The 27,496-nt window shown below is 33.9% G+C and overlaps 1 protein-coding gene across 2 annotated transcripts in view; it reads right to left on the reverse strand.

The window, feature by feature from the left end:
* The window catches only part of IL1RAPL1 (interleukin 1 receptor accessory protein like 1), a 1,308,770-nt gene that overhangs the window by 1,090,896 nt on the left and 190,378 nt on the right, over positions 1-27,496 (reverse strand). Inside the window, exon 2 of one of the 2 annotated variants that reach the window (XM_003793744.2) lies at positions 14,294-14,399. In XM_003793744.2, coding sequence (XP_003793792.1) covers positions 14,294-14,375 — 82 coding nt within the window. In that variant the 5' untranslated portion in view covers positions 14,376-14,399. Of the gene's footprint in view, positions 1-14,293; positions 14,408-27,496 lie in introns of those variants that run through there. The other variant, XM_012807604.1, reaches the window with a different exon arrangement.

Here is a 27,496-nt window from a genome sequence, read left to right on the forward strand (position 1 = left end):
TCAATAGCTTTCTAATTCCATATTAGATCTAAAGAATGGTTAAGAATTTAAGAACATTATTATGCAGAGTCTGGGAAGAATCTCTATGACTTGAACCTTATCATTAGGGAATAATAATTGAAATTTGACAGAAAATTCCCCCTGTAAATACTAGATACTAAAAGGAAGGGTGTACCAAACAAAATAACAATAATAAAACAAAAACAAAATCACAACCCAAAGAAGTAAAATTACTGCTTATCAACTCTATACATGCTACAGAACTGAGACGCTGTCCAATTACCTTCTGTAGATTGTCTCATCTCAGACAATTAGAGCTTGTTGCACAAAAACTGTCTCATTCAGAACATGCTTTAAAAGAGTTTACAAGATCCCAATGGAGGTTCCAAACTTGCTTTGTTTTCCTAATTGAAAACTTAGAAGGTAATAACCTCCTCTCAATTCACAGAAAGCTGGAAACCCTAGGATACAAACCAGTTTCCAAAGAATTTTAAAATAAAATCATGTATCATTAAAAATTGAACAAAACAAACCACGCACGTCTCCCAAAGAATGCAAAAACATGCCTTTGAAACAAACAGTAAGTCACCACTGTTCATTGCTGAGCAGCATGTAACTTACAGAGAGGCAGAATGAATGTGCAAGCTGCCAAATTGAACTAATTCATGTTCTGAATTAAAATAAAACACCCCCAGTGTTGTAGGCCACTTCTATTCACCAGCATTCCTAGGGTTTGCTGCGATCTGTCTTGAGAGACACGAAGGCACAGAGCAGCTGCTTTGGCTCATGCCTCGCTCCTCCCAGGCACCCTTCTGTGCAGGATTCCTTTTGGGCATCTAGTCCTCCTTCATGAAATGACCTACATATGTGTATACACGTATATGCCAAAAATCTCCCAAGGATAAGAAGGAAGAAAAAGTTTTACAATAACTATTATAAGAAATTAACTGGAAAACTTCCCTTTGGTGCAAGAGAAGAAATTTCATATCAAATGCACTTTGCAGTGTTGCCTTGGTGCTTCCGGCTTCAGCGATTTCAATTCCAGCAGGGGAATATATACAATATCCATGAATGGTAGGGTCACTCCAATAGCTAAAGATGAAACTTAAATTTGTCCATTCCAGAGAAATATAAACTTCAATAAAACTATTCATTTTATCTATGTTAAAATAATTCATTTACTCAAGTAACAATTGGTCATGGAATGCTATGTACAAAGTCCCATGTAAGGGCTTGTAAAGGTAATAAAGTTAAACTATATAGGGACCATTCCTCAAGGAGTTTCTAGTATCTGAGAATAGCTATAACATGCACATAAATCACTAGTGGCAAAATATAGAGTGTTATGATGAGATTATTCAATGTTTTTAAATCTAGAAATCAAATACAAATATGTATTAAGTGCTAATTATGCAATGACTTATTTTAGCACAGTGATTCTAAAATATACATATATACACTTATATATGTATCTATAAAAGCATGTATAACATAGTCTTATACTCAGTGAGCTTATATTATTTAGTTAGGTAAATAAAATACAGATGTTAAAATGCAGTAACCACATACCCTAATTGTTTTTGAATCCTCAACACCTGGCATATAGTAGATCCTAGATAAAAGTGTTTTGTGAATGAATAGTTAATAGTGTGTGCATTTGAGTGTATGCACATGCATATGTGTGTGTATACATGCATGTAGATATACATGCATACTATAAGTTAGCATTTTATTTTAAAAGAAGCTTGACATCGTTTAAAAATGTCCCTCCTCATGTTAGTTTGAGGTGTTTCATTGAAATTATCAAAAGATGACTCATTGATATAATCCTTCATTATAAACATAAGGTAGAAGACACTTGAAAGAACTCTGAGGAGGAAAACTTGACCTTAGGAAGATGTTCTGTGGAAGAGATCTATCACTAAAAAGAGGTTTGGTCCCAAATCAAGATTTTTATTTCAGATGTACAACGGGTCAGTCTGAACCCAAACCACAAAAGATAACATTTCGAAACTCCAATACATATTTGACCAAGAAATATACAGACTGGAAATGCAACAGTAGCTATTAATTCTTTAGATAATTTTTAACTTAATAAAACCAGCTGGAATCTTTCTCCACCTTCCTCTTCAATTCTACAATCAGCCACTAGATTTCATTAATTCTAGTTTTCACTACCAATCAAGTCCATCACTTTTCCTTTTATTCCTACTGTGACTGCCTCAATTCATGACTTCCTCACCTGGACCACATGCCTCGTTTCCCACCTCCTGGTCTCAGAGCTCTTTCCAATTTATCTGGTCAGGCTGTACCTGCTAAGATTTGCTTCAATCTTTAATTTCTTCAATGGGCTCAATTCCCTATAGGATAGTCAGCACTTTTTGTCACATCATACAAAGCTTCTGTGATCTGACTCTCATCTATCTTTTGCCACCTTTTCTCCCGATACTTTTCCTCCTTCTTTCACTGGTACTATGCCCAAATAAATTTACATTCCAGCTATATCTAACTCTTTCACGTAAAAGCTACTCTGGTATATCTCTGTGATAGACAAAACTATGACCCTCTAAAGTTGTCCATGTCCTAATTCCTGGAACCTGTGACTATGCTACCTTATGTAGCAAACAGGACTTTATTTACACTTGTGATTAATATAAGGGTCTTGAGATGGGGAAACTATTCTAGATTAATCTGTTGGACCCAATGTAATCACAAGGATTCTTATAGGAAGGGAGGCAGAAGATCAGAATCAGAGAAAGAGATGTGAAAGTGGAAACAGAGGTCAAAGAGAGATTGAAAGATGCTGCTATATTTGAGCTCAGAAAGGAGCCAAACATATGAATACAAGTGGCTTCTAGAAGCTGAAAAAGTCAAAGAAACAGATTCTCCCCCTGGAGCCTCCTGAAGGAATGTAGCCCTGTCAAAACTGGGTTCTGGACTTCTGACCTTTATAATTGTAAGATAATAAACTATGTTGTTTTAAGCCAAGTTTGGGGTAACTTGTTATAACAGATACTAACTCCACTTGTATGCTTGATATCACTTGTTTTTTTGCAAGGTAATAGAAGAGATGATAGATAGTTCATCTTTTTTTAACTTCCAGAGAATTCAGTCCAGTTGTTCATTTACAATATGCTTTGTTAGAAAATATTAGCTAAATACAGATCTAAGGAGTAACTAGAACTGACAAGTGAATATTAAAAGACAATGCCTATAGCACCACCAGTTCGAAAGACACTATAGACGCGTGGATTTCATAATGTGAAAAAGCATGCAGTTACAAAAATAAGTGCTCCATATGTTTCCAAAAACGATCATCAAAGTTATGGAGAAATTGTATAAACAATTTTCAGGATAAGATTCATGGGTATAGAAAACTAAGAATGAAGTGATCAAACCTAACAAAAATGAATCATCTTGCCTTGTTTCTATTATTTAAAACTTTCCATAATTTTGTTCTTTTTAAATAAGGAACCCAAAAGGCATGTTTCTACAAACAAATATGTAAACATTTTAACATTTTATATACATGGGAGCAATTAAGGTCAATGTTATCAAGCACTTAGTATACAGTAGGGATTCAATAAATGCATTTTAACACTTGTGTATGGAATCTATTGTTTTTCACATGAGAAGATGAAGGAGCCTCCATGCATAAAACCCTAAAAGAAATAAACATAAACAAGTATACTTGTACACATTGTGTGTGAGTACCTGTAACAGGAAACAGTCAGACATTTGCTTCCAAGTTTGAAAAAACTGTGTTTGTATGTATATTTGTGAGTGTGTATATTACATAATTTTTACTTGAAGCAGCATTTATCATGGCTAAAACCCCTTGGAATTTTTTCATTTGTAAAAAACAAAACGTGGCTAACCAAGAATTTCTCTTGGATCTCATTCTTTTGTGATATGTAGACAAGAGCAATTGCTTTTTCAGGGTAACAGTGTCTGGTGACTAATGCTTTCCACTTAGCTTGACCGTCCTCAGCCCCTTCCATTTCCTATTCCAAACCAGTCCTCTAGAATGACAGGAAAACATATAAGCCATGAAACACAGATCTATCCACACATTAGTCACTTCTGTAGTTCTACCAGCAGCTCTTATTTATATTAGTGAGCAACTCAAAAATTTTTAATGACTTTTTCTCCTTTTGACACTTGAATCAATTAAAATGACAAGACCTTAATGGAAGCAACATATTAGAAAAGAATGTTTAATAAGTCCATTATATGAGTGTACTTGCATTCAAAATTTGTATTCTGATAATATAGGGCTAAAAATTGACATGATGATAATGTCATGAAAAATATTTTTTCTGTTACCTTAGAAAATTTCAGTGAAAGTTTATATTATAAAAATATGCCATAGACTTCACATAAAAATCTGTGGCAATAAATTAGAGACCATAAATGTTTGAAAAATATTAATAGAAATTAAAATAATTTCTGAGCAATAATTTATTGGACGTTTTCTTCTCGTGTTTATTTTCTCTCTCCATTCTGTGTTTATTACTGCATTTTCATCAATCCTAAAAGCCACAAGATGGCATTGGAGAGTCCAATAACTTTATGGAACATGTTTATAGGAAAAACTGGAAGGATTTTCTTTTCAGATAGTTGTCTATTTTCTAAGATGACAACATATTTGATAAAAAATAATTCACCAGAGTATGATAAATTATTTTTATTGTTGATAAAAATAATGTTTATCATTCCCAATATAATATTTATGTAATATGTGTAATACAAAGCAGTGGGAACATGCTTTTAGAGCTCAAAGTAAAGTGCCAATGGCAAAACTTCACCTTAATTGAGGCAGCAAAACTAATTGGGAAATATTTTAGTATAGGTAGTAGAATATAAATGACAATTGAACAGTGTTGAGAATACCCACAAGAGGCTCACTGACATTTTTTAAAGAAATATTTATATATAATCCTCAGAGATTTTAAAACTTGGCAAAGTTATTCATTGTCACTGCCTTAGGGCAACATTTTCCATGCAAAGTATCTTGCATAGATGTCTTAAGAGACCACAACTCTACAAAAGGAAATTTGCCTTAAATAAGCAAAAATAGACTAAAACATGGTTTAATATTTTGAATTGCCAAACCAAATTTCACCTAGACACATCACCACCTGCAAGGAAATACATCTGATTTTAAACTTAGTATAGTAACAATGTATCATGTACATTTTAACAAGAACTAAAAATTGTACTTTTTTTCCTTCAACCTTTCTCTTAAATTGGTAACATCCTTTACTTTGTGGTGATAGCACATACTGTGTAGCATTAAAGTTAAATGTAGCCATCTAAATGTGTTTGACCAATTTGCAAGTATGTAAATTAAAGTATGTTACAGAAAAGGTGTCATTTATGTACTGAGTATGCATTGAAAAAATGTTCCATAAACATATGTAAAATGAACACAAGGATGAATTATTATTTCTGGGAATGTTGTAGTTCAAACTGTTACATTATAGAAAAAGAATACAAAGACATGACAGATTTAGGGATTTATGCCAATCAACAAAGCTCTTTAATAGCTGATTGAAACCTTAATATCCAGTGATATGGGTTTTAAAATACTCATCATATTAATCTAAACTCTTTTTAGGAAAAGGACTGAAAGTATGTGTTTTGGGGGCTCAGCCCTGTAGACAAAAGTTGGCAGGTCAATATTAGCTGTCTATAGAAATATCCTGCCAATTTCCATTAGTTAACATGAGCATTAGCTGTGGCAAATTATAATACGCTTGTAAGCCACCTTTCTTATCAGTTTGCAAGAAGTAAAAAGTGAGGAAATGAAACTTAATTCAGTATTCCCATACCTTCAGGAGTTTTGGCTGTGGCAAACACATTCCAAGTGTCACAGAATGAAACTTTATATTTTCTATAGGACAATTCTTTTCATTAGCATGTATGACAAAGTTTTACATTTATTTTACCTAAATAGAAAAAGCATAATTTCTATAGAATTGTTAAAATGTTTTTTAAAAAGATCAGTCCCTTTAATATATTGATTTAGCATAATATTTACTTCTTTTAAAAATCTGATATTCACTTTTTTTTCAGATTCCCCTTTTTTCTACCTCTCCATTGTCCTGAATTTTGACTTAATGACCTATTTTTAGTTATCTGACTCAACTCTCCAAATAGCTTAATATTATCAATCTGTCATTTTGAAGTTACCTTTCTTCCTTTCTTAACTTGCCCTTAGTTTCTTTGCCTGACTGGCTGCTCTTTCTCAGATATCCTCTTCAAGATTAGTGTTCCATAGGACACTTGATTTTTTTTCCCTTCCCTTTCTTTTTCCTCCTCCTCTCTCTGCATATTTTCTCTGGGTGATTTCATACCATCCTACTACTCTTAATATGAGAAGGATTTCAAAATCCATACCTCTTGCCTTAACTTGGCCCCTCAAAAGCTGTCTCCACTCAGACCTATGAATGTAATTGTCTTTGTGGATGTAATTAAGGTAAAGGATCTCAAGATGAAATCAGCTTAAATTATCCAAGTAAATCCTAAATCTAATGACAGATGTCCTTATAAGAAATAAGGCAGAGGGAGATTAAAGGCACAGAGAAGGCCATGTCAAGATGGTAGCAGGGATCGCAGTGAAGTCACAAAGTAAGGAATGAGTGAAGGTACAAGAAGCTGAAAGAGCCGAGGAAGGATTCTCTAATTATGTATCAGAGGAGTGTGGCCCTGTTTATACCTTGATTTCAGACTTCCACCCTATAGAATGGTGAAAGAACAAATTTTCTCTTGTTTTAAGTCACCCAGTTTGTAGTGATTTATTATAGAAGCCATAGGAAACTAATAAAACTCTGGACCAAAAGACCCATTAGGTAAACATTTCCAGTTACTGCCACAGCTCATATGCTCCAAATTTAACCCATTCCATCCCTTTCCCTGAAAAAACTGCCACTCCTCCTCTCTGTAATTGGTGACACCATCAATACAACTTCTGCTTAAATTATTTCACAGTCCTTTTCCAAACATTCACCTCATTCTCTATATTCTTCTTCAGAAACATATTTTTAGTCCCTTTGATTGCTTTCATGGCCCTCAACATATCTCAATGTGATTTTTATTGAGTCCCTTGTCATTCTGGAATTCTACCACAGTCTTGTCTTTCAGCCAAGAGTATTATGTGTTTAAAACCAGATTTGTAAATGTGTGTCCCTATAAAGCTTGATTGTGTGTTTTCCTTTCCCTGTAAGGCAGTTTAAACAATAGACTCATACAAACATGTGTAGCACCATCATGTACACAGCAAGAACTTTCACTTTATGGTACAAAGAAGACACCACCGTGAATAGATCTGCCAAATCAGAGGCCCAATCTCACAGGCTGAATTTTCAACTAAAGGGGTTTGCAAAGTTATAATATTAAATATCTCAGCATTTTTTAAAGATAAAATCGAAAATCCATTTTAAGACACACAAAATCCTTCATATTCTGCCTCTAATCTGCTTTGGGGGCTTCATCTTAGTCACAAAGACCTTCTTACTGTTATCTTTAAGTGATCAGTTCAAGTTTCTGTGCCTTGGGGGACCTTTAGCATCACAATCCTCCCATTACAGAATGATTTTCTGTACCTCTTTCTTTCTAACCTTCCACATCTAATTGATCATCAAACTCAATAGACTCTAAATTTAAAAACTGCTCCCACAGATCACATGATCTGTTCAGCAAACATTTTCAGCTTCCCTGTTCTTAACGTCTCTATTCCCACCTGGCTCCTGACTGAGCATATTTTTCCCTGGCCTCCAATTCAACAGGCAATTTGTTAATTACCAGTTATGGTATGCACAATAATGTACTTCAGAAAGATGCCCAGATGTTTATCCCTGAAATATGTGATTATGTTATATAACATTACAAAATGTACCTTTGCAAATTTGATTACCTTGGGTATCTTAAGATGGAAAGATTATCCTGTATTATCTGAGGAGATCAATATAGCAAGGATCCTTAAAAGGGAAATATAGAGCCAAGAGGGTCAGAATCAGAGAATGAAATATGACAATTTAAGCAGAAGTTGAAGTGATGGAGGACCATGAGCCACAAAATGCAGGCAGATACCAGAAGCTGGAAAATGGTACTAAAATGAGTTTTCTCCTAGAGCCTTCACAAGGAATGCCATCCAATCGGTTTTAAACATCTGGCCTCAAAAACAATATGAAAATAAATTTATATTGCTTAAAGCCACTGAGTTTGTGTTAATTTTTTAAAGCAGCAATAGAATACTAGAACACCAGAGTCCCTAATTTCTAAGTCATTTTATGGATTACCTGTAAGTTGAGTGTGCATAGGCCAGGGTGCATCCTCTGTACTATTTCTACAGTAAACATTGTTTCCTCTACAGGACTTAAAAATCCCACCATGGACTAGCTCCTACACTGCTGCCATCAATCCTTCACCTCTTCCATCAAGTATATAGAATGATATTTTTTTACCTTTATGATTCAGTGCCACACTGCTATACTTAGTAACTTGAAATATTTTCATCTCTTATTGAAATCTTACTTAACTTGGAAGATTCATCCATATTGACTTTTATCTTCTCCATGTAAACTCACTATGTACTAGGCATCATATCATTCTCTACGGTTGGCACTAATTTGTGTCAACTCTATTTAAAATTGTAATGACAACTAAAACTGAACAGATAAATTTATTGTGAAATTAATATCTATATCAGATTATTAGCAAATAAATGTTACCATATAATTTTATTTTTCTTGTTAGATATATGTTTGCATTTTTGTTAGACAATATTCTTACTAACATCATTTCAAATAATATTATGATTTTTCTTGATCTAATTTTGACATTTATACAACGTACAATAAATAGAAAAGAAGGAAATGTTTTCCTAAGAAAAATTAAAGTATATTTTTATTACTTCAAATAGTAAAGAAACAAAACCACAAAAGTTTGGTCTTTTAAGTTATCCCAAAGGAAAATAAGGAGAAATGGCTCATTCTTTTTGACATATTTGACAAACTGAGAATAAACACATGGTAACATAATAAAAGGCAGATGCTGGGGGACTAGGTTGTCTCTTAATCATGTGGAATTAAGCTCATTGACTTCCAGGAATGCCCAAGAGAGTTGATGCACATAAATCACATTGACATGAGATGGAAGTACCCAGTAGACTTTCTCAATCCTATTCAATTAAACCTCACTTTCATTACACAGTAGCATATTTTTTTTTACTTAAAGAAATGAAGATCCAGAGATAACAAACATAAAAATTAGAACCTAAACTGTGCCTCTGGTTGTTCATTGTTATAGTTTATAAATTATTTGGGCCTAGAATCATGAGTTTAGGAAAACCTCTTGAGGCTTGCCTTCCTCTTGCTGTCAAAAAGAATTGCATCTAAATCATTTTACACAAACAGGTGTCTCCTTTCAGGTTCTGGAATGAAGAGAAGATCAACTCCCTATAGCCAACCTCTTATTTTCTCATAGCCGACTGCTTTAGGGAGCTTTTATATAGCTTAAATCCTTTCCAGAATAACATGTACTCTTTGGTTTATGTAATATAGCCACTTACTCGTCTCTATATATTCTAATAACTAGGAATGCATTTTCTACATTCAAGTCACTTGCTTATTTATTCTGTATTAGCAATCATGAGCTACAACCTTTTCATAATGGCCATTATTGAACGATACTATTAAAACCAAAACGCCTGCACAATGACATTAGTACTTCTTTAAAGCAGCACTAAATGTAGTAAAATTCTAATCTAGAAATATTTGATGAATCATTTTCCCTTCCTTCTAATAGATTTTGAACTGCATTTTAAGTCCACAAAACACTCACCAATTGTAAATGTTCATTGTCTTCATCTAACCCTCAATATGTACTAATATTGCTTATTATAAGTTTATATATTTTTCTTCAGTAGTCTCATGTTATATATTATACTGATTTTTCTTTAAGAAAAAGGCATTTTTATTCAATGTCTCTATTTTATTTTATCTTTTCAACACTGTGTTGGTCCTATAGCATCCTCACTGATGTAACCCAGCCGGAACATTAAAGCACTTACTCATTCATCATGTAGTCATCAATTCATTAAGAAATTTACTTGAATAGTCTAGCGAGAGGGGAGGGAGGAGAGGGAGAGACAGAAGGGCAATTGGTGGGAATCTCACCTAATGTGCACAATGTGAGGGTATTCAGCAGGCTTCCCGGGTAAAGGGCTCAACTACAACTTGAACTTTACCTTAGAAATGAAAACAATGAACCTAAACATTTGTACCCTCATATTAATCTAAAGTGAAATTAAAAAAAAAAGAAATTTATTTGAACTCTGTGAAACACCATAATGGGCATTATAGACATCATAAATACACAATCATAACTCATACACTCACCATTATATATTTTTAGGATGGATTTAAGAGCAAAGAGAAACAGATGAAAGGTGAATCATTGTGGACCCCTTTCTCTTCCCTAATATCCACACCCAGACCCCTCTAGCTTTACTTCTCTTCAGTGTCCCACACTCTTCAGCCAAATCACCACTCTCACTTTAGGCCCCGCAAAGTGCTCCAGTCATACTTTGTTCCTAATAGTCCTTTAACAGTTATTATATGTCCCAGCTCTTAAACCTTACTATGGATTCTCTTACAAAATTTTTAAAAATTGTTAAGAATACTGAAGAAATCATACTAACCTCTTCAAAAGACATTGTGAAGCATTTCATGAATTTTAACCATTCAAAGTAACGACAACATTTTCATAGTCTAAAAAGTTCTACCAAGGAACAGTGGGAATATCAAAATAAATTCTTTGTATTTACAGACAAAGCCACTAAAAAAGAAGAATACAAGGAAGGAAGAGAAGGAAGGAAGGTCGTCATAAGGAAGAAAGGGAAGAAGGAAGAAATAAACAAGAACATTAAGTTTAATTTCCTGAATTGGTTAATATACAAAGATTCTTCAAGCAAGCCCTTGTTTTACACGCAGATTTTGTGCACAATCCTACAAATAACAGCAATTCAAATGTTTGCTTACTAAGTCTCTCTAACACGTCACACACTTAAATAGAATTGGCAATATTGGTAGTCTTTGCCCTTTTCTTTAAAATCTATTGCATAACAAAGGCTGAATATCTGTTTCCATATTAAAGGCCTTGATTCTAAATGCAGGCACAACTTTAAGACATCTGAGAAACCACACTCAAACCTTAATTGTCATAACATATAGTACATATCTAAAGTGATAATTAAAACAAAACATTATAAAGTTACATTTTGAATATTTCAATCAAGTCTGTTACAATTATAAAACTACCTTACCAGATTCAATTTGTTCCTTAAATTAATAGAAATGGGTGTGTAAGCCAATGTGATAAAAATAATGCACCTCTAGCTTGTGTAACAACAGTGCCTCTTGCTTTCAAATTAGCTCTGTTAATGAGAAACAAATATCTACTTCTAAATTTGTATGGAATGGCCATATGTGTCAGTCTAAAGTAAACACTCTACACAATTAATGTGACATAAAAAATTCATTATTACTATGTGTATAATTTTTAAGTGTTCATAACATTAAAATAGCTAGTTACGCTTTTCTAGTGGTCACAGTGAGTTAAAATAATATTCTAGTAACATACACATTAAAGGCATTGGGTTTGAGTCATACTTATTGAACTTTCAAAAATATTAATAAACTATAGAATAAAAAGAGAAATAATATGAGAAAAGAACAAAAAGAGATTACCTTCTTAGTTAATATGCAAAATCAAACATTAAAAATTGATTTTTATTCCCTGGCCTTGGAGCTTCTCGTTTTATAGGTTGGGCTGAGCATGAAGATTGAGTCATTAATCTTTTAAGGAGAAGATGCCAGGTACACTCCTTTTCTGCTTGATGTATGGAGATCAGCAATGATGCTATTCAGTAAGCTATGCATCTGTTTCTCTCAAACAAAGATGCTATGGTAACAGACATCAGCTGAAATGAGTGCAAAGCTATGCAAATAAATAGATAAAATAATATTTACTCCCCAATTGTACAATTGTACACTTAATATCCAGAAACCTCACAAACAAACAAGCTTCCAACCACCTGGGTTTTAAATAGACACTGCAGGAAACTATCCTAATTCACATCAGACACAAATGAACATGCAAAATACCTGTACTTGCCTTGGCATTTTTTACATTATTATAGAGGAAAATTCATTTGACTTGGGAGGTGTTAAGTAATTATGTGACAACTGCATTTGTATTTGTAAATTAAAAAGAGCAAGGTCTCAGAACTTCTGCCTAACTTAAGGCAGTCTTTTATTACCACTTTCCCAAAATAATTATATCATTAAAACTAATTTGAGACAAGTCATCGCATTTTCTCAGGCCTCTAGAGCTGAAGGAGATATGCAAATTTTCCCACTGCCTCATGTTTCTGGCTTGGTGCCCATGCTTCTCTAACATGGGACTTTTTTCAGAGAGCTAGGAAGTCACAACTTGATAAAACTTCTTGGCCCCCAAATTGAAGTTTATGTAGAATAGACCAGTCCCTAATGTTTGATAATGAAAAAGTCACATTTGCATTTCAGTAAATACATAACAGACCTAACATATGCATAAAGAATTGAAGAAAACATTTTATGTAATTGGGTATAACAAGAAAAATGAAGTTTTTAAGATTTGATCAATATTTCTTTTTTGGGCTAATATTTCTATTTTGTTATAATACTTATGCGGATAAAGAGAAAACCGTTTCAAAAATCTATGTTAAGTTCTTCTCATATAAACTGCTATTCTAGAAAATGTCACTGTTGTAAAATTTATCAGCTTTTGACATTATTTATTTCCCATTATACTCACTCCAACTCTTTTGGTTATGCTCAATTTAACTTGAAAGTTCCAGATTGAAAAAAATTAAGAAATCTAGTTTTTGCCAGTAATCCATTCAAATTACATAAACCATACCTCATAATCCTGTCCTACAGTTTTCTCTCATTCAAAAAGACCCACCATGAAGAATAGACAAACTAATATAAAGATATAGAAACACTATTTTTTCATGTTTCCTACAACTACATCAATGGCAGATGTGACTTCTGTATTATAATCAAAATGTTCTAGAACCGACAGGCTCAAGAAAATTCCGTTTACTTTCAATTCTATACCAAGCCCTTGTCCATGCTCAAACCCTATCCTAATTTCTCCCAAGACGTTCTGCCCAGCAGGTGGAGAGAGCGGAGCTGTTCTCTACTATCCCTTCCCATGGTCTTTTTCAGTATAACATCAGTGAATTTAAAGCCTCTCAACATAAAGACCAAAACGGTTGCTTCCCATCCCTATCTCAGCCTTTTCACTCCTTTTCCTTTCTGAATTCCAACAATACTTCTGTCTATACAATTCTTGATATAAATATCACAACACTGCAGTCTCATATATATTATCTCATCTTCTTTTTCCAGTAGCGCTCTGGAATTAACAGACAACATATTCTAATTCCTGAAACTATACACAATACATGTACACATCTTCTTCCTTTATACTTAAAATCTGTGACTGTAAAAATTCTCTAATCTCACATAAAATGTGAGTATGGCAAAGGCTTCATATTATCAGTGACTTATTATATAAGACACAACTCCACACTGATAACAGTATTTATCCAATTGTTTTATTCACTCCCCTAACTAAATATCCACAGCCAATTATAAACCACAATGCCTGATAACATGTAAAGTTTTACATAAGTTTCAATATTAATGTATTTAGCAGTTCCTTTAAGCACCATTCAATTACTTTGTCTCTATATTTCCAACTAAAATATTACAGTATCTCCCCATAACATTTTCTTCAGTAATGCTAGTGCTTTCCTTAAATACTTCCTAGTAATTGATCAAATCAGTTGGCGTACAATGCTAAAAACAATGTTCCCTTAGCATAGCTGACATCGAAACGGTTAACATAAAGCACCCACAATTATATTTACACGCAAAAATTAAAATTACACTTTTTATAAAGAATGTTGAAAATTACACCGTAAAATGAAATCAAAATGCCAGGTTTGGGTATTGAATCTATTCCAATTTGTAGTGATTAACAAATCAACCACATTCTTTCCAATCCACTCTTGCTTTTCTAATTCCCTGTAAGGGTGCTCCACATATTTACTCAATCTCTACAATATCTCCACAATATGGAACCCTGTAATTTTCAACTTTTCCACAAATGGCACATGTATAAATGTAGCACCATCACTTTAAGCTATAAAAAATGAGAAAAAAGGAACACTGCTTACCAGAGCCTCTTTTGGTCACAACCTTCAAACTCTGAGTAAAAGTAGCATATAAGAGAATCAAGTGTGGAATTGGAGCTTTCATCTTCCAGCTCTTAAAGGCTCTTCCCTAAAGCAAAGATAAAAAAAAAAGAAAGAATATATATTTTTAAAATATATCACAGTATTAGAAGATTTTTATAACACTTTGATCAAGCACGGTCAGGGCAATAAATTACACAAAAGGAAAGAACATGAATGAGAGTTCTATGAAATTATCCCACATGGTGTAATTCCTAAATTAAATCAAAACCAGTAATGCCAAAATTATATCTCTGTATGCCCCCCAAAATGCTTCAAAATCTTACACTCACTTAAGTTTTAAGATTTGTCTTTCTTTAGATGCCGATTGTATTTAAATAAAAGGTGTGTTTCACTAACAATGTATTTATTATATTTTTGGTGTTTCTTTTTAATTTTTGTTTTAGAGATAGACTCTGTTGCCCCAGGTAGAGTGCAGTGGCATCATTATAGCTCAAACTTCTGGGGCTCAAGCAACTCAGCCTCACATACTGCTAAAATCACACGTGCAAGCCCTATGCCTGGCTCATACTTCACTAACAATTTATTTTAATATAAATTATGCAAACTGACTTTTTAAATGTCCCATGCTGCAATAAAGTGTGATTTTATTCAGTCATTCTTTTCAACTGAGATGAAGTCATAAAGTGTAAGCCTCTACAGATTTGTGATTTTACCATTTTCTTTCAAAAAATTCTAAAGGATACTTTAAGAGATTAAACAATGTGTACTGTCAATGAAAGCTACAAAAAATATACATCAGCTCTTCCTATTATAAGTGTCTGAGAGGGATTTTTTTTTTTTAGAGGCAAAGTCTCAGTTTATCACCCTTGGTAGAGTGCTGTAGCATCACAGCTCACAGCAACTCCTAGGCTTAAACAATTCTCTTGCCTCAGCCTCCTGAGTAGCTGGGACTACAGGCGCCCGCCAGAACGCCCGGCTATTATTTTGTTGCAGTTTGGCCAGGGCTGGGTTCAAACTCACCACCCTTGGTATATGGGGCCAGCGCCCTACCCACTGAGCCACAGGTGCTGCCCCCTCTCAGAGGGATATTAGAGAAGTGATACCTTCTAGTCACTGTTTGGATTTATAAAGGGTGATAATTTTCATTTGAAATTTAATAAACAAACACTATTTTCCTCAGAAAATCATCTCTCTTTTTTCAGCTTTAGTGAGATATAATTGACAAAATTATACATGGTTAAAATGTACAATGTGATGCTTTGATAGACATACATATTGTGAAAGCATTATCACAATCAAGTTAGTTAACACGTTAATCACATGACATAGTTACTATATTTGTATGTTTGGAGGGAAGCCGTGAGAATATACTTTCAATAAATTTCAAATACATATAATACAGTGTTATCAACTATGATCACCACACTGTACATTAGAACCTCAGAACTTGCCCATTTTATAAATCCAAGTTTATACTCTGACCAAAATCTCTCCATTTCTCCCACTACTCTCAGCATGTAACAGCTAACACTCTATTTTCTGTTTATTTTCGTACACTTTCATAAGACTAAGATAGTAGAGCTGAAAGACTGCATTTCAAAATTTGGCAAGTGAGAATACAGTTCAAACATATTGTCATCCCCTGAAAGGACAAGTTTCTTTTCAAGACCTCTGAGGACTGACCATATTCAACTTTCAATTACCATGACTTTATTAAAGATGAAGAAACTGAAATGGTGATTTAACAGTCACATTTTCTTTGCTTTTCCAGAGCCTCAGGTATCTCAGAATATATTTAAATGATTAATTTACTCACATTAAAATACATCTGTTAAAACACATCTTTTTTTAACACACCTTAATTCACAAAACAAAATCAAAATCTATTCACTTGCAGTGTCACCATTATTTTAGTCAGAAAATCAGTGAAATTTGTAAAATAGATAACAAGCTATTTTAATGCCAGCACCTCTAAATGGTAATAGCATGTTTCAGTTTCCTAATCAAGGACCCTGAGTTGTCAAAAAAACATAAATGAAACCTAGTGCAAGGAGCCCATTCATCAGACAGGTTTGACGAACTGCCACATTGAAGAGCAAACTCGAGTCTTGCATTCCTAAAACCTGAATCCCATTTCCCAGCCATCACACTAAGTCTTCAAGTTGTTATTTTCAGACTTCAGCTTAGCAGTGAGATTCAGTTCTTCTTTCAGTGTGCAATTGATTAATCAGCACTGCCTTAGAAACTCCAGGATCCAACTACATACTGCAAGACTGTCCAGCTTAACTATCTTATTACTTTACTCCTCTTAAAGTACTATTTTCTTAATCATTTCATTTTGATAAAGCACACAGACTAGTTTGCAATTCTACTTGTTAAAATTGAATTGGTTTGGAAAGCATCAATTTGGTAACATCAAGATCCTTAATCGAGTCTTTGACACTATGTGTATTAGGGAAAACAAAAAGAATTACATAGCATTTCACGGACTTAATGCCTTGGTCAATGTATAATAATCTTAATAAACTGCTTTGAGGAAATTTATTGTATAAACTGAAAGACAGATTAAATATGTCAAGCCTAGACATCTAAGCTTTGCAGTACTAATGTGTAATTTAAGTTGGTACCCAGAAACAGCAATACAAACCATACGTAAACATCTACTGAGGCTCTCACTTTTTGTTTGTTTGTTTATTTCAGGTTAGCCTGAGGGTACAAACAACCAGGTCACAATATTTGAATTGGTTAGGTAGAGTCCACCTTGTAGCTGCGTTCCACAACCCCGAAGGTGTGCACACATCTCTATTTTGTGCCCATGAAGGGGAATAATCCTCCCTTCCCCTCTCCCCCTTCTATTGTTCCCACCCCCCAACTTGAACTGAATTGATTTTTACTCCTATGTGGGCATGAATTAGATCATCTACTGGATTCATGTTATTATTGAGTACACTGAAAATTTGCTTTTCCATTCTTGTGATATTTTACTAAGAAGAATGTGTTTCAACTCTATCCAGGTTAATACAAAAGTCATCACCACCTTTTATGGCGGAATGGTATTTCATGGTATTACATATACTACAGTTTGTTAAGTCATTCCTGAGCTGATAGTTATTTAGGTTTTTTCCACATCATGGCAATTGTAAATTGAGCTGTGATAAAAAATCTAGTGCAAATGTCCTTAGGATAAAATGATGTTTTTTCTTCTGGATAGATACCAGGTAGTGGGATTATAGGGCCAAATGGGAGGTCCAATTTGAGTTGTTTGAGGATTCTCCATACTTCTTTCCGAAAAGGCTGCATTAGATTGCAGTCCCATCAACAGAGTAAAAGTGTTCCCCTCTATCCACATCCACGTTAGTGTCTGCAACTTTGGGACTTTGTGATGTTGACTAACCTTATTGGGGTTACGTGGTATCTCAAGGTGGTTTTGATTTGCATTTCTCTAATGATTAGGGACAATGAGAATTTTTTCATATGTTTCCTAGCCATTCATTTGTATTCCTCAGAGAAGTTCTGTTCATGTCTCTTTCCCAGTGATAGATGGGACTGTTTGCTCTTTTTTGTTGATTAATTTGAGTTCTCTCTAGAACCCAGTTATCAAGCCTTTCTGAGATTTGTAACATGCAGATATCCTTTCCCATTCTGAAGGTTTCCTATTTGCTTTAATTGTTGTGTCCTCAGATGTGCAGAAGCTTTTCAGATAATTAAGTCCATTTTATTTTTGTTGTTGCAATTGCTGTTGAAGTCTTTATAAAAGGCTGACATTCTTAAGAGTGTTTCCCACACTTTCTTCTATAATTTTTATCATTTTGTCTTAGATTTAAATCTTTTATCCATCTTGAGTCAATTTTTGTAAGTAGCAAAAGATGCGTGTCCACTTTCAGTCTTTTACGTGTGGTTATCCATTTCTTCCAGAATCATTTATTGAATAGGAGTTCTTCTTCACAGTGTATACTTTTCTTTGGTTTATCAAAGATCAGATGGCTATAAGAGACTGGTTTCATCTCTTGGTTTTCTATTTGGTTACTTATATCTATGTCTCTATTTTTGTGCCAATACCATGCTTTTTAGATCACTGTGGAATTATAATGTAGCCTAAACTCTGGTAGAGTATGCCTCTGCCCTTGTTTTTATTACTAAAAACTCCTTGTCTATACTGGGTTTTTTTCTGATTGCATATAAAATGAAGAAGTATTTTTTTCTAGTTCTTCAAAATATGATGCTGGCATTTTAATAGGGATTGCACTGACTCTGTAGATTGCTTTGGGTAGTATAGACATTTTAACAATGTTGATTCTGCCCAGCCAAGAGGACGGTATGTTCCTCCATTTGTTAATATCTTCTGCTATTTCTATTCTTAAGATTTCATAATGCTTTTTATAGAGGTCCTTCACCACTTTTGTTAAGTATATTCCTAGGTATTTTATTTTTTCTGAAGTTACCATAAAGGGAATCATGTCCTTGATTAGCTTCTCAACTTGGCTGTTACTGGCATATACAAAGGCTACTGATTTGTAGACTCTGATTTTATACCCTGAGACATTATAATATTTCCTGATCCCTTCCAGGAATTTTTTGGTTGAGTCTCTGGGGTTCTCTAAGTATAAGATCACATCATCAGCAAAGAGTAAGAGTATAAACCTCCTCTGCCCCCATTTGGATGCCCTTTATATCTTTGTCTTGCCTGATTGCATTAGCTAGAATTTCCAGCATTATGTTGAATAGTAGGGGAAATAGAGGAATTCCTTCTCTGGTTCCAGTTCTAAGTAGAAAAGCTTTCAGTTTTACTACATTCAGTATGATAATAGCTGTGGGTTTGTCATAGATAGCTTCAATCAGTTTTAGAAAAGTGTCACCTATGCCCAATATTCTTAAGCCCTTTTTAGAAAAGAGTGGTGAATTTATGAAATGCTTTTTCTGTATCTCTTGAGAGGATCATATGGTGAATTACATTTATGGATTTGCATATGTTAAACCACTCTTGCATCCCTTGGATGAAAGCTACTTGATCATGATATATAATGTTTTTAATGTGTAGCTGGAATCTATTAGCTAAGATGTTGTTGAGTATTTTGCATCAGTATTCATTAGTGAAATTGGTCTTTAGTTCTCCTTTTTAGTTAGGTCCTTTCCTGGTTTGCTTCATGGAACATGTTAAGAAAAATTCCTTCCTTCTCAATGTTTTAGAATAGTTTCTGCAGTACAGGTACAAGGTCATCTTTGAAAGTTTGAATTCAAAGGTTTGAATTCTGGTGTGAAACCGTATGGTCCAGGGCTTTTTTGTTGTTATTGGAAGATTTTTTTATTGTTTCTTCAATTTCAATGTTTGATATTGGTCTATTCAAGAGATCTGTTTCTTCTTGGTTAAGTCTAGGGAGATAGTGTGATTCCAGGCATTGGTCCATTGCTTCCAAATCGTCAACTTTCTGGACATAGTTTCTTATAGTAGTCAGAGATTATCTCTGTGATATTTGTTGTGATTTCTGCCATTTTTGCTTCCGATTGAGGGTTATTAGAGATTTAACTTTTCTGTTTCTAGTCAGTCTGGCCAAAGGTTTATTTATTTCATTTATCTTTATGAAGAAACAACTTTTTATTTCATTTCCATCCCTTTGTGTTGGGTTGAAAGTTTGTATTAGAGTTGAGTTCCAACTTTATTGACTTGTAGTCTGAGAAGATACAAAGTATAATTCAAATTCTTTTAATTTTGTTGAAGTTAGGTTTTTATCCTACAATATGATCTATTTTAGAGTATGTTCCATGGGCTGACAAGAAGAATGTATATTTGTTAGCTTTGGGATGGTGTGCTCTGTATAAGTCTATTATGCACATTTATGTCCCTTGGATCTTTGCTTAGTTTCTATTTAAAGGATCTGTCCAGTTCTGCCAAGCAATGTTAAAGTCCCCAGTATCATGGTGTTATAGGATATCATATCGCTCAGACCAATCAAGGCCTCAGCCCATGTTACTCCTCTCCAACATCCCAACACAGAGAGTAAGGGAAGAGAGTGAGAGTCTTGCCAAGCCAGGGAATTCTCCTGTATCTTACCCAGGTCTACCAAGGAAGTACCACCAGGAGTCCCCAAGTGTTGATACAACTATAGTGACCAAAGACATAAAGGACAACACTCAACTCCCTCCAAATACCCAGAAAGCACTCTCAAGGAGGACAGGTTCAAACAAAGTTGGACCATGAAGTTTAACATAAACACCCAATTCTTCATTACTCAGACATTGGCAAACATCCACAAGCATCAAGCATGCCCAAGAAACATGATATCATCAAATGAGCTAAATAAGTTACCAGTGACCGATCTTGTAGTGATGAAGATATAAGGTCAGACCATTAAGTTTACAAACTCATCATAGAAGAAGTACTGCATACCTCATTGCTGAATATCACTATAGTCACCTTTAAGGTACTCCCTTGGAGAAGCTATGCACTGACACCAGCACCTAGTCAACCATTCAAAGCAATTTTGTAACTCCTTTCTTGGAACGGCCATTAGAGCTGTCATCGTACCTTTCAGACCAACAATTCAAAATAGCTATCTGGAAGAAGCTCAATGAACTTAAAGACAACACAGGAAAATAATACAAAGGCCTATCAGAGAAACTAAATATAAAGATTAAAATAATCATAAAAGACAGAAATTCTGGAGCTTAAGAATTCAGTTAATACACAGAGAAACGTATCATAGTCTCTCAACAGCAGAATTGACCAAGCAGAAGAATTAGTGAGCTTGAATAAGGCTCTATGAAAATGCATAGTCAGAAGAGAAAAAAGAAAATGAATACAAAAGAATAAGTGCCCTTATGAAATATAGCAAAAGCATTAGCAAGAAAGTTTTTAGCAATAAGTGCCTATATCAAAAAAGTAAAAATCTTCAAATAAACAACCTAATGAGCCATGTTAAAGGACTAGGAAAAAATGGGCAAACCAAGCCCAAAATTAGTAGAAGAAAAGAAATAATAAAAATCATAGCTGAAATAAGTGAAATTGAAACAAAAAAAAAAAAACACTATAAGATATCAACAGAACAAAAAGTTGAGATTTTACAAAAAGGTAAACAAAGTTGATATACATATAGCCAGAGTGTGAAAAAAAAGAGAGAAGACCCAAATTAATAAAATTGGAGGTAAAAAATAAGACATTCCAACTGATACTACAGAAATCCAAGAGATCATTAGATACTACTAAGAACAAATACACACAATAAACTGGAAAACCTAAAGAAATGGATAAATTCCTAGACACATACAACCTACCATAACTGAACTAGGAAGATATCCAAAACCTGAACAAATAATAAGAAAGAAGCAGTAATAAAATGTCTCCCATCAAAAAAAAAAAAAAGCCATGGACCCAATTGCTCAATGCTGAATTCTACCAAGCATTCAAAGAAGAATTAATAATCACCCTAAACTATTGAAAAAAATCGAGGAAGAGAGAATTCTTCCAAACTCATTCTATAAGGCCTTTATCACTCTTATACAAAAACAAGACAAACAGCCAACAAAAAAAGAAACCTATAGGCCAATATATCTGATGCAAAAATAATCAACAAAACACTAGCAAACTGAATTTAACAACACGTGAAAAAAATATTCATCATGATCAACAGAGATTCATGTCAGGGATGCAAGGATGGTTCAACATAGACAAATAAATCAATATTACACTTCATATTAACAGCATGAAGAATAAAAAACAAATCACTTCAATTAATGCTCAAAAAAAGCATTCAATAAAATTCAACATCCCTTTGTGATAAAATCTATTTATGGTACACAAGGAACTTACCTCAACACGATAAAGACATAAAATGTCCATACTACCCAAAGCAATCTACAAATTGAATGAAATCTGCATTAAAATAACAATGGCATTCTTCACAAACATAGAAAAATAATGCTAAAATATGGAACCACAAAAGACAAATAACAGCTAAATCTATTCTAAGCAAAAAAGAGCAAAACTAGAGGAATCACATTCCCTGATTTCAAATTATAATTATAATTTGAACACAATGCAATGCAGTCTAATAAAAATGTAAAGAGATTAAAAGTTAAAGTTTTTCCTTCCTTCCCTACAATGTTATTCACTCATGTCCTGGCTAGCTTCATTACCCAAGAATGTTTACTGAATATGCAGGGTGTTCCATAACATTTGTGTGCAATTTAAAATAGTTTCTTTCTTTTTTTTTTTCTTTTTTGCAGCTTTTTGGCCGTGGCTGGGTTTGAACTCACCACCTCCGGCATATGGGGCCGGTGCCCCACTCCTTGAGCCACAGGCGCTGCCCAATTCAAAATAGTTTTAAATTTTAAATTGTACATGAACATTGTGCATGTTTTGTATTTCTCCAGAATATAGATGATGACTCATCTGAAATTCTGACCTACCTCCTTTTCACACAATGCTAAGATTCTTTGCAGTATAGACAATGGAGAATGAGTACATGCTTCTAAGTGAGCAATCTAAACTGTTTTAGGAAGCACAGATTGAAGAAGGAAGAAACAAGTCTAGGCAATGGTACAGAAATAAAAAGGTCAGCTTTCAGGGGATAGCAGTGAATCCTGGGAGAATAGAATAGATTTCTGAATAAAAAGAACCTAGTGATATCAAGCAAGTAGCATTTGAAGGAAACTTCTGAAGTAAATCCAAACTATATAGTTCGAGAAATTATGATATTATTTACCAATACATGAAAATACAGGAGTTATTTTGGGCAATGAGGGTAGGCGAATATACAAAATTGTATTTGGGAAATTGAATTTGCCTGTAAAACCTCCTATTAAAATTGTTGTGTAGTCAATTAAAAATATTAGCCAGGAGTTCAGTAGAGAGATGTAAGATAACCATATTATATTTGTAAGTGAATTTAAAGACATGAATTAGGATAAACAGGAAAGAATTACAGATAAACAAGAAAAGGTGGCTCATACTTTCAATGTTGGGTCCTATAGACATTTATAGGACAGGAAAAGTAAATTCAGAGTAAGAGAAGCAGGGTGGTGCCTGTGGCTCAAAGGAGTAGGTGACCAGCCCCATATGCTGGAGGTGGTGGGTTGAAACCCAGCCCTGGCCAAAAATAAAAGAGTAAGAAAAGCAGACCATAGAGCAGTGGTTCTCAACTTGTAGGTCGCAACCCCTTTGGACTGTATTAAAGGTTCGTGGCATTAGGAAGGTTGAGAACCACTGCCATAGAGGGATGTGAATCAGGGAAAAGTTGAGTCAAGGAAGCAAACAGTATATTTAAGGACATAATTAGAAGCATTTACATATTATATGTATAAAAGAGACAACTGGCATCAGAGTTAAGATGTTGGTAATAATGGTTGGTCTTTTTATTACACAAATAAGGGCATGGTCAGACAATCTAAGGGGAAAAATATACTTCATTTGCTTTTTTTTTTTTTGAATGATACAATGTGGTGTCTGCCATTGAGGGATAACTATATTTAAGAGTGGGGAGATCCAGAACATATCTGTAAACAGAGGCAAAAGAGAAGCAGAGCCAGAGGAAGGACGTGAATCTAGGAAGAAAGAGATATTAGTATGGAGAATTTGGGACACCTCCTTTTATAGGCAGAAAAGAAAGTACAAATGGATGAATACAATGGTAAGTTTGGCAGCGAAATAGAGGGAAACTCCACTCAGTTGTTTTATTCCACTTACAAAGCAGAGAGAATGAGTTTTAAAAAGAAAAGGAACTGTATTAAGAGTCTTAATGTATATAAATTTAAGCAGTTACTTCATCTTTATAAGCTTCAGTTTTCTCATCTGCAAAGCATGAGATATATATATATATAATGCCATATTTGTTTCATATTTTACCTATTCTATCCAACATATTGATGTAACAAATACCTACTTCAAAGTTTTAGAAGCCTTAAATAAAATAAGTGTCTTTATGATTATTAGAGTATTTAGGAATTAATTTAATTGCATACAATTTTAAATGTTAGCTCTTTTCCTATACCTCCCTTCCAAACAACTTTGAAATCACTAAGTTAATTTTTTGTTTTTGAGACAGAGTCTTACTATATCGCCCTTGGTAGGGTGCTATGGCATCATAGCTCATAGCAACCTCCAACTCTTGGGCTTAAGTGATTCTCTTGCCTCAGCCTCCCAAGTAGAGTAGTTGGGACTACAGGTACCTGCCACAATGCCTGGCTATTTTTTGGTTGTAATTGTCACTGTTATTTGGCAGGCCCAGGCCAGGTTCAAAAGCACCAGCTCTGGTGTATGTGGCTGGCGCCCTAGCCACTGAGCTGCAAAAGCCAAGCCACCAAGTTAATTTTTTAAAAGTTAACCTAAAGTTCTGTGTTGTCTTTTGCTTGTTTTCTTTTTTAACAGAGTTAATCAGAAGACCAGCCATTCTTGTAGCACTTGGCTGACAAGAAAATGTTAAGGTTCTAAATCTTATGACCAATCCTTTACACTGATCTCCAAAAGCTAATTCATGATCCTACTAATAAACAAAGGTGTCGATAAAATCTGCAATCACATAGCTCTTGACAGATGCCCCTACAAGGTGATGAAGAACAAGATACTCAGTAGCCAAAAACCTTGCCAAAAATGTGTGTTCCTTATTTCTCAGAATTAAACATTATGGAGTTTACTGTGAAACAACCTGGCATAAAATGCTGTGGAATGTCCTGCAAACCAATAGACTGAAACAGTAAGAGTAGTAACTACAGAATAATTGGTACAACTACTGGGTAGCACCAAGCGTGGCTCAAAACTGCATAGGAATATGGAAAGGAGAGGATTTGCTGGACTCTCAGGAAGTCCTGACCGTGTGCTTTCGCCAAAGGGAAAACAAAAGTACTTGTAGAAGGAATGTAATAACCAGGATGCGTTACAAAGAGTGGACCAAACTTCTATCCAATCAACTAAGAAACTAAAGCAATGATATAAACAAAAGAAGTGAGGAAAATGTTATAAAATATACAATAATACAAACTATTGAGAATACTTTGAATTTTACTAAATTTGTAAATTTTACAAAATGGATCACTTTCTGGGAATATGAATTACCAAAATTTATTAAACAAAATAAAATTATGAATAAGCCAAAAGGCATTTAACAACTTAAAATGCTATTAAACATTAAACATATTGATTGCAGAAAATAACATAGGTGAGTACTTTCAAACTTTCAAGGAATACAGTTTGTTCTAAGGAAGAAAGAATCACAGTTATGGTTGTTAAAATATAGAAAATATTTTTTAAAAAACTGACAAAGTACTAAAACTAACATGAGATATAATAAACTTATAAAACTATAATTATGATGGCAATAATAATGCTACTTTTGTCATTGACCTTTGATTTAGAATTCTTAGGCTGTAAAAGTAACCTGGAAGAAAGAATAATTGCTATAAACACAAATATTAGAAAAAGGGAAACATAAAATTTTCATTATTGGTAGGCTATGAGTACAAAAAGTTAGAAAACTTTTATTCCATTACAAATTTTAACAAATAATGTGCTCCAGGATTAAAATATTCTCATCTTTATCAATTTTGGCAAAATTAGTAAGTCAAATTTTTCCAAATTGATATTATGTAAAAAATCCAAATGGGATTTTTATTGTGTTTCTTGATAAATCACACCTAAAATTCAAATGGAATAATGAACAAGAGAAACATTTAGAGGGAAAAAAGAAGAATTAAACAGGACTTTCATAAAAAATATTAGAATACATTATAAAATTTAAAGGTATCATATGATCACAAAATCTTTATATATATAATTAAAGGGAAAAAGGAATAACAAAAGTTATTTAAATGATTATTTATTTTGTAAATGTGGATTCAGTAAGACAAGCATGCTCATAAACTGATTGATGCTGGGAGTGAATGTTGGTAGAATTTTATGGGAAAGCAATTTCTCAATATAAAACATTCAAAATATTTGACCACTGTGAATCAACCATCCTGATTCTAGAAATCCATCTATGACAGTAAAAAACCTGAGAGGGTCCCCAAAATTCTCACCCCCTTATATCCACAACCTATAGAATTTCATTTCTTTCAGTATGGTGTAGCCTATAAATATGATGACTATCAAACCCACTATCAGGTTATATTATATCACAAAAGTAAAGAGATTTTGTAGCTGTAATTAAAGTCCTAAGTAGGTGCTTTAAAGTTAATTAAAAGGCAGATTATCCTTGAATGGACCCAGCCTAACCAGGTGGTCCTTTCAAAAAGGGTCTTTAGGGATTGAAGACAGAAAAATATGAAGCAGCAGACACGATCTACAGTTTGCCTTCAGGTAGAAACTGCCATGTTTCTGAGAGAGCCACGTAGCAAGGAATGGCAAGCACCTCTAAAAGCTGAGGGCCTCCATCCTAAAACCACTAGAAACTAAATTCTGCCTGCAATCACATAAGCTTGGAAGAGGATCTCAAGTTTCAGATGGGATTTGAGTCCCAGAGGACCCTCGATTTCAGCCTTGTGAGATCCTGGGCTGAGGACCCAGCCAAGCTGTGTCCTAACTCCTGACCCACATAAACTATGCAATAGTATACTGTGTAGTTTTAAATTGCTAAATTTGTAGTAATTTGTTATGCAAACAACTGCTAATTAATATACCACTTTATTCACTAATCCAGACAGAGATATATGTAAAGAGATATTTAATAAAGCATTATTAAATGTTCAATTTACTAATAGAGAGGATTATTAAAAGAAATTGTAGAGAATATCTATAAGATGGAATATTATTTAGCCTTCACAAATATTTTTTAAATTAATCACTTGGAAAAACAGTCACATAAAAGGGAAAGATATAAAAGTAGAATATAGAATACAATGCTATATAGAGATCACAATCCTTATTATGAATAATATTGGTATAAATAATTGAAAGTAACTAGAAAAAAATAAAGCATAGCAGATTGTATGATCTTGCTATTATAAATAATTCTACTGATTTTGGTTCTCTTCCATATTGCTATATGCTTCCTCAGTTTGCAAAAGAAAAAGAACATGTACTGGTTTTCACATTTATATCTCTTTAAAATTTCCTTAGAAGATATTTTATAGCATGCTGGGTGGGCGCCTGTGGTTTGAGCAGCTAAGGCGCCAGCCACATACACCTAAGGTGGTGGGTTCGAATCCCCAGCCCGGGCCCGCCAAACAACAATGATGGCTGCAACCAAAAAATGG

Source organism: Otolemur garnettii, unplaced genomic scaffold (assembly GCF_000181295.1).
Source record: "Otolemur garnettii isolate 467f Iridium unplaced genomic scaffold, OtoGar3 scaffold00072, whole genome shotgun sequence".
Classification (NCBI taxonomy): Eukaryota; Metazoa; Chordata; class Mammalia; order Primates; family Galagidae; genus Otolemur; species Otolemur garnettii.